Genomic DNA, 8704 nt, shown 5'->3' with positions numbered 1-8704 from the left:
AGGGCTGGAAGAGGAATGTAGTGGTGTCACTAAATGCAGAAAGTAAAGGAACATGGTGCCACAAAAGGGGCTTGTCCGAGGTTAACATAGGGGGGCAGACCGCAGCCGGGACTCAGATCCCCCTGCTGCCAGGTCACCTTTCTTAAGTTTTAGGTCTCCGCTCTCGCCCACTGAGGCCGATTTAGCGGCCGCAGACAGAGGGTGCCCTATAGTCTTGTGACATTTGAGGGGCGTCTGGAGGAATCTCAGGAAGTTCGTTTACACCGAGGGCCTGGAAAGCTTGGAGAGCACAGACCCGAGCAGTCCAGGCCCCCGCAGCGCGCGCGCGCACGCACACACTATGACACGGACACGCGAGCAGAAGCGGAGCTGGGCCGGGCGGACCGCAGGCGAACCCACCTCGCGGGGCCGCCCCCGCCAGCGCCAGGTGCAGGACTCGCCGGGCGCCAGCAGAGGGCGCGCCGCCCCCAGGGAGCCGAGCAGCGGCGGCGCGGAACCCGGCCGGCTAGGGGAGCCGCAGGCGAGCCGGACGCGCCCCTGCAGCTCGGCCACTCAGGGTGCAGGACCCGGCCAAGGAGGAGGAGGAGGAGGAGGAGGAGGAGGAGGAGGAGGAGGAGGAGGAGGGCGAGGAGCGGACCCCCCTCGTGGGCCCGAGTAACAGACGGGCAGGAGTGCTTCCTAGGAATTACATCACGCTGCGCAACGCTGCGGCTCTCGGAGTCCTGCTCAAAGTGTGTGTGTGTGTGTGTGTGTGTGTGTGTGTGTGTGTGTGTGTACGCGCTGGGGGGAGGGGACTCAGAGCCAGCTCCGGAGAGAGGAAGGCGAGACGCGCCCGGGGAAAAAGCTCCGTGCACATGGAGAAATTCCTTGCGCCGGACTCTGCACCGAGGAACGAGCCCCCGGCACCGCCCCGCGGCTGCCCTCCCAGTGCAAAGCACCCAGCTAGCGGGACCCCTCACAGCCCCACCTCGAGCACCCCCCACAACCGGCCCTGCACCCTCCAGCCCGGCTCCAGCGCCGCCGCGAGCTTTCCCCAGGACTGGTCCTGGCGGGGCGCCTAGAGCCCCAGTTGCATTGCTCCAGGAGAAAGGAGGGGGGCGGTGCATTTTGCAGGAGGAGGAGAAGGGGGGTGGGTGGTGGGGGAGAGAGAAAATTGCGCGGAGACCTGCCAAGCGCCACCGCCGCCGCCACCGCCGCTGCCGCCGCCGCCGCCGCCGCCGCCGCCGCCGCCGCCGCCGCCGCCGCCGCCGCCGCCTGTGAGCTCCGGCGGGCAGCCGGGCTGTCGGCCTCCCGGGGCATCTGGGTCCGGCGGGGCACGGCCCTGGGCGCTGCCGAAGCCGCCGCCGCGGCGAGTGCAGGCGGCTTCCCCCGGAGCCTGTGCCGCTCCGGCTCCTCGGGGGTGGAGAAGTGGGGGGTGGGGTTGTTGTTTGGGGGGAAGGAGGGGGAGGGGGCAACGCCGAGAGAGTCAGTGGTTTCCATGGTGATGGAGCTGAAAGTGCAGGAAATTTAAAGGCTTGGACCCTGCGAGACAGACAAACCGGTGCCAACGTGCGCGGACGCCGCCGCCGCCGCCGCCGCTGGAGTCCGCCGGGCAGAGCCGGCCGCGGAGCCCCGAGCAGGCGGAGGGACGCGCCCCGGACCCGCTGCGCCAGCCGCGCTGCCCCGGGCGGCGGGACGACCGCGGCGAGCGGAGGAGGAGGAGGAGGGGAGGGCGGCTCGGCCCCGCGCCCCGCGCCCCGCGCCCGCGCCCGCGCCCCGCGCCCCGCGCCCCGCGCCCCGCGCCCCGCCGCCCGCCCGGGAGCAGCGAGGAGCCGGCGCCCCCCGCGCCCGCCGGCGCCCTGGAGTCCCCGCGGACGCCCCGCCGCGGCCGCCGGCCCCAGTAGACCCGGCGGAGCAGCCGCGGCCGACCCGTGCGCCGCCTCCCGCCCGCCCCGGTGGGAGCCGGCGCCGCGCGAAGGGCTCTCCCGGCGCCTCATGCTGCCGGCCCTGCGCCCGCCCAGCCGCGGGTGAGCCGCCTCCGGAGGGCCGGGGAGTGCTCTCCTCGGGGGACGCGGACGCGGCGGCAGCCCCGGGCGCGCCGGAGGCATGGAGCGCTGCCCCAGCCTGGGGGTCACCCTCTACGCCCTGGTGGTGGTCCTGGGGCTGCGGGCGGCACCGGCCGGCGGCCAGCACTACCTCCACATCCGCCCGGCCCCCAGCGACAACCTGCCCCTGGTGGACCTCATCGAGCACCCGGACCCTATCTTTGACCCCAAGGAGAAGGATCTGAACGAGACGCTGCTGCGCTCGCTGCTCGGGGGCCACTACGACCCGGGCTTCATGGCCACCTCGCCCCCCGAGGAGCGGCCCGGCGGGGGCGGGGGCGCGGGCGCGGGCGCGGGCGCGGGCGCGGGCGCGGCCGGGGGCGCCGAGGACCTGGCCGAGCTGGACCAGCTGCTGCGGCAGCGGCCGTCGGGGGCCATGCCGAGCGAGATCAAAGGGCTGGAGTTCTCCGAGGGCTTGGCCCCGGGCAAGAAGCAGCGCCTGAGCAAGAAGCTGCGGAGGAAGTTACAGATGTGGCTGTGGTCGCAGACCTTCTGCCCGGTGTTGTACGCGTGGAACGACCTGGGCAGCCGCTTCTGGCCGCGCTACGTGAAGGTGGGCAGCTGCTTCAGCAAGCGCTCGTGCTCGGTGCCCGAGGGCATGGTGTGCAAGCCGTCCAAGTCCGTGCACCTCACGGTGCTGCGGTGGCGCTGTCAGCGGCGCGGGGGCCAGCGCTGCGGCTGGATTCCCATCCAGTACCCCATCATTTCCGAGTGCAAGTGCTCGTGCTAGAACTCGGGGCCCCCTCCCCGCACCCGGACAATGGATGGAACCCCACCGACGCCCCCCCCCCCCTCACCGCCCGCCTCCGCACCGTCTCCAACCAGTTCCACCGCCCTCTCGCGAGGCGGGGAGGGGGGGGATTCAATGAACTTTTTTTTTTTTTTTTTTTTTTTTTTCTGGCTACAGAGACCTAGCTTTCTGGTTCATGTAATGCACTGTTTAACTGTGTAGGAATGTATATGTGTGTGTATATACGGTCCCAGTTTTAATTTACTTATTAAAAGGTCAGTATTATACGTTAAAAGTTACCGGCTTCTACTGTATTTTTAAAAAAAAAAATAAGCAAAAGGAAAAAAAAAAAAAGAACAGAGCAAAGAGAGACTTATTCTGGTTGTCGCTAATAATGTTAACCTGCTATTTATATTCCAGTGCCCTTCGCATGGCGAAGCAGGGGGGAAAAGTTATTTTTTCTTAAAGTACAAAAAGAGAGGGGAGAACTTTTGTAGAAGGACTTTTAAAAAGCTATTTTCCATTCTTCGGAAAGTGTTTTGGTTTTCCTTGGACCTCGAAGAAGCTATAGAGTTCAATGTTATTTTACAGTTATTGTAAATATAGAGAACAAATGGAATGACTAATCATTGTAAATTAAGAGTATCTGCTATTTATTCTTTATAATATCCCGTGTAGTAAATGAGAAAGAAGTGCAGAGCAGGATTAAAGAAAACCACTAAAATCGACTGCGCTCTCGACACTGCGATTCTCTGTGTTGGTGATTGATGGGGGGTGTGGGGGCTGGAGGGGGTGGGTAGGGGTGCCGCTGTGCTTACTACGCCTGTTGGGAGAAGGGGCTCATCCCCTCTTGGGGTGTGATGGAGATGACCGCTCAGTTTTTCCTTCTGGGGGTGGGTGGGAGGGGGGGGGAGAGGGTTATTCTCAAACCCCTCACTTGAGCATCACGTGGCCTCTGCCCAGTGTCCCAGCTTTTTCTCCCTGTGTCACCAAAGCTCGGGCCCGTCCTGACCTCGACACCCAGCCGGCCCCCTGGAGCTGACCCCAGGCTGGGCTGAGGGGCGGGGGGGAGGGTGGGCGGCCGCTTTGTCCTGCCTGACAGGCCCTTCACAATGGGGACACGTGTCTTTCACACCTACCCTGGGGGCGGAGTGCCGCTGAAACTTGACCCCCGAGGAATGGGGGGGGGGGGTTGGTGGTGGGAGAGATCAGAGCGCGCCCACCCAGATCCCGTCACCCCTCCCGCCTCGCACCGCTCCCCCCCCCCCACCCCATCAATAACCAGCCGGTGTTAACCCTTTGCACGCCCGGAAGCTGCGGTGATGCTAGCTATGGGATCCAGTCCTTTGGAATCCACACACTCAGGCTCCGGAATCTTGCAGGTCGGAGCCCCCAAAACCCCAGGCCCTCGGCCGGAATTGCTGGCATAGCTGGGTGATTTGACATTCGCCTCCCCCACCCCCACCCCCACCCCCACCCCGCCCCGGGAACCTAAGGAGGACACTGAGGGTCAAGATTTCGGGGAAGGGGGGGCAATCCGCATTTGGGAATGGGGTGCGCCCCCCGCTCCGGACACTGACTCCACTTGGGGGTGGGGAGGAGGGAGGAGAACTCAGAATCGGGACCCTTGAGCTGGGGGGCTAGAGAGGGGCAGGAGGTGGGCTGCCGCCCGAAGGGACGTGCAAAACATCGCCGTCACCCCACCCCTGGAAGAGCCGACTTCTCGGGGCGGGCGCTCGACTCGCGTGCGCCCCTCGGCCGCAGTGCGCGGCGGCGCCCCTCCGCGCGGCTCCACGTGGGCCGGCTTCCTGACACTGCTCCGCGCTCCCTTTATTTATCTTGGACTCCGCGGTCGCTCTCCCTCGCTCCCTCCCCACCCCCCGCCACCTCCTCCCCGCGCCTCCCTCGCGGCATCCCTCCCCCCACCCCCACCCCGGGGCCGGAGTCCCGGCGAATCTATGCTAATCATTTCAAACCTGCGCCGGGTCCCCAGCGCAGTCTCGGTGCCCCCGGCCCCGCCCGCCCCGTCCCTCCAGCCCGGCGCTTTCTTCCCTCCCGACGCAGCCTCGGTGGCTCCTCATTTCAATAGCCTGGCCCGGGAGCCGGAGCCCCCTCCCCGGCGCTGCCTCCGTCAGCCGTGGGACAGACGTTAGGGTATTCATTAACTGAGAGCCGAGGAATAACGGCATTATTCCCCCCAGAGAGGGCACCCTGCCCCCGCGACTATCTGAGGCTTCATTGTAAAAGGATTAAAAGTTAAAGACCTCCATCTTATGATTCTTTCATTTAATCTTCCTGGCGCCTGGGAGACATGCTCGATGGATGATGGCTTTTAAAATATTCCTAATGTCGGCTACCTTAAGACTCCAAGCCCGGCAAACAAACGTAATTTATTTCCAGAAGAAAGGGGATATTGAGATGTTTAAGTTTATGGACCGCCGCCCCCATGTATATTTGTTAAGTTCTGACAAATACCCAAATAACGTTAAAATCAGCCATTCATCACTTATGAATTTATGCAAAACTTTCTGTGCCCCGGGCCAATATTTTTTTAGACAGAGTTTCGCTCGCGGAGGGCGGAGGCGGTGGGGAGGGGGAAGGGGAGGGGGCTTACGGCGGGGCGGGGGGGGCGGGGGTGGGGGGGAGCCGAAAGCAAGAATTTTCATGCCTGGTAAACACGCGAATTATGCGAAGAGAGTTATTCCCAGCTGGGCGGGCAGCCAAAACTCGGAGAGCGCGCCGGGGCCAGCGCCCCCACCCCCACGTTGGCAATGTCATTGGATTACAATGCGAGGTCTTCCCCTCCGCGACGCCCCCTCCTCCCTCCGCCCGCCCGCCCGCCCGCCCGCGCCCCTCCTCCCCACCCCTGCCCGCTTGGAAAACCCGCTCGCAGCCGGCGAGCTTCTCGGCTTTCAGAGCCGGAGCCGGTGTGAGCTAGGAGGACCCGGGCTGCTGCAGACGTGACGGCCGGTAGACAGACCACCGCGCAGACAGACCAAAGGGCAGGCCCCAAGCCCCTCCGGACGCGGACAAGAGGACCCGGCAGCACCCAGGCAGGCCCAGGAGAGAAGGAAGGAGGTGCTGGCTCCTGGAACCTTGTGACTAATGCACAGCCGGTTACGTCTCCATTATTATTAATGCTGATAATCCTAATAATAGCATCGACGCGGAAGGGAGGAGAGGGAGAGAGCTCTGGGCAGAGAGGCAAGAAAACTGTCCTCTGCGGTCACCTAGTGTCTATCTCCTGGAAGGAGGAAAATTGATCTTGGTGTCTTCTGTGGCTTTGACAGCCTGTGCTCATGAATTTATGCAGCTGCTGGGGAACCGTGCCTCCCCCCCCCAGGATGGAGGTTGGTTTAGAACCATTATTACAGATAACAGACACATCCACTTTTTTCAAAATCCTGGAAGAGAATGGCAAGGTTTCCACCGCTCCAGCCCTCCTGCCACGATTGCAGGAAATCAATCATCAACCTTCTATTTTCAACTCTTCCCTTTATTCCTTCCTTCCGCTCTTCCAACACTCCCCACACTTCATGCACAAGTATACCAGAGCCAAATGTCCACGGAAAGCCAGCACCCTCAGGGGAGGGCCCTCTGGTCCCCCAGAGTCTGGGAACAGGATCTGGTTCCCTGTTGAGATGGAGAAGGCCAGGGGTCCATTATCAGTCTTGCTTCTGAGACCCCTGGGAAAGGGGGTTGAAGTTTGGTGGCAGCTGCAGGAGGAAGCTGGCTGTGTATTAAGAGCTCTTAGCTGTGTTGGATGGGGACAGCAGGGGGAGGGCCCAGCCCCTATTGGTATTTTGAAGGGGTGATTCATCCTTTTTCTTTAATGCTCTTGGAATGTCAGCGCTGGAGGGGAGCTTAGATTCCAGTGCCCACCGCTCAATTTACAGATGAGAAGACTGAGACCCCAGCAGGGCAGGCTGATCACGCGGATTAATGTAGTTGGGGCTGGCCAGGTGGTCTCTGCTGTGCCTTTTCACTCTTCTCTTGTTCTTTGTTCTTTGCTCCTTTTTAATTTTTTTTTTGAACTTTAAAAAATTTATTTATTTTTGATGAGGGAGAGTTCTCTCCAAAATTGACATAATGACAATTGAGCATCAGGAAGCAGACCCATCGACTGTTCTGCTGTGTCTACTCAGCAAGCAGTTGTTAATGGCCTGTGAGGAGCCAAGCGTGGGACTGGGCCTTTATACACATTCTCAATTAAGTCTCTAGTTTCCAAATAAGGAAACTGAGCTCAGAAAGTTTATGCATCTTGCCCAAAGCCGCACAGTAAGTGACACAATTATGATCTAAAATCTGAGCTGACACCAAAGCCTGTGCTTCTTCTAAATACCCTTCCTCCCTTCAAGCACTTGAACACCTGGCATGGGAGACAAAATGTGCCAGATTATGTGCTGGCAAGTCCCAACTCAAGCTCTGTAGGGATTCATGCCTGGTAGGCCACACACAACATGCTTGTATGCCTCCTTATGTGCCTGGGCCCCACTGCCTTCCCTCCACCTACACACACACACACACACACACACACACAGGAGGTAAAAAATGAAGAACAGGGTAATTGAAGGAAGAAGAGTTAGAAAAACATCAAACAAACTAGGGACAGAAAGGCTCACTGCTAGACTAGGCAGCCAGAGAAGGTAGCTGACTAAAGTCTCAAAGGACAAATTAAATGTTGACATCCTGAAGTGGGAATGTGGGTAGAAGGGACATTTGGATGGAAAGCAGTATAGATAAGTAAAGACATGGTGTTGGAAAAGTATCTGGGAAGGTCTGAGAAGCAAGTTGATGCCAAATTATGGAGGACCTTGAATACCAACTAAAGGCACCAAACATTATTTTTCCAGCAATAGGGAGCCACTAAGAGCTCCTGAAGAGGGCAGTGACACCATCAACGCCCTACTGCCAATGAATCCTTCATTCATTCAATGATTTTGATCACGTTTTAGTTATCTATCAGTGCATTTGTTATTTGCTATACCAAAACTAACAATCTTAGAACAACCATTTTATTTTGCTCGTGATTCTGTGTCGGAATTTGGAAAGGGCTCAGCTGGGCAGTTCATCTCTGATTCTCACGAGGTCAGCTGAGCACTGGAGATTTCCAATTCGCAAAATGGCTTCTGGCCATTTGGGGAGCTCAGCTGACCTACTGACTAGAGCACTTGCAAGTGGCTTTTCCATGCAGCTTAGGTTTTCCCATAGCCTGATGGTTTTAGAATAGTCAGGCTTCCTACATGGTAGCTCATGACTCTAAGAGAAAGTATTCCAAGAGGCCTGGATAGAAGCTTCAAGGCTTCTAATGACATTGTCTTAAAAGTCCCATAACCTTGTTTCCATACAGTCCGTTGGTTAGCAAGTCTCTAAAACCAGCCCAGATTGAAGAGAAAGGGAATTAGACATCACCGCTCAATGGGAGCAGGAGCAAAGAATCGGGGGCCATCTTGATTCTACTGCCAGCACTTTCTATAGGCATTGGCTCTATATTATATGCTCAGGACACAAAAATGGGAAGGTACAGTAACTTTCCATTTCAGTTCGGTGCCAGTATCTAGGATGGATTACAAAGAAGATAGTGGCCGCTGAGAGGTTAGTTAATAAGGACCTTGCTGCGAACCGGAAGAATCAATAATGGTGGATACTTGAGGAGGGTCAATGCCAATGAACACAAAAATCATTTGCCAAAAGACCGGAGAGGACTTGGTGACTGATTGGTTGGGGGGCCGACCGAGAAGTCAGAAAGACCTCTGGTGTTTCAGGCCTGCGAGGGTCTGTACACAGAAGAGGACGCTCAGATGAAAGATCTTCTTTGGCTACTACCCTCAGACAGGTACAGAGAGGTTCCAGGCTTGTCCAGAAGGGGGAGGAATCTGAGGAGCCTGGG

General features: G+C 59.0%; 1 protein-coding gene across 1 annotated transcript; it reads left to right on the top strand.

Annotated features, from left to right (window-relative positions):
- The first annotated feature begins 1858 nt into the window (after window positions 1–1858).
- On the top strand, window positions 1859–3542 carry NOG (noggin). The gene has a single exon (XM_077852609.1). It carries the CDS (start codon window positions 2086–2088, stop codon window positions 2812–2814), a length of 729 nt encoding a protein of 242 aa, XP_077708735.1. The 5' UTR covers window positions 1859–2085; the 3' UTR covers window positions 2815–3542.
- Window positions 3543–8704: the final 5162 nt, after the last annotated feature.

The sequence above is a fragment of the Canis aureus genome, chromosome 16 (assembly GCF_053574225.1).
Source record: "Canis aureus isolate CA01 chromosome 16, VMU_Caureus_v.1.0, whole genome shotgun sequence".
Taxonomy (NCBI): Eukaryota; Metazoa; Chordata; class Mammalia; order Carnivora; family Canidae; genus Canis; species Canis aureus.
The sequence above is the reverse complement of the archived record's forward strand: the minus strand, read 5'-3'. Positions and strand labels throughout refer to the sequence as shown.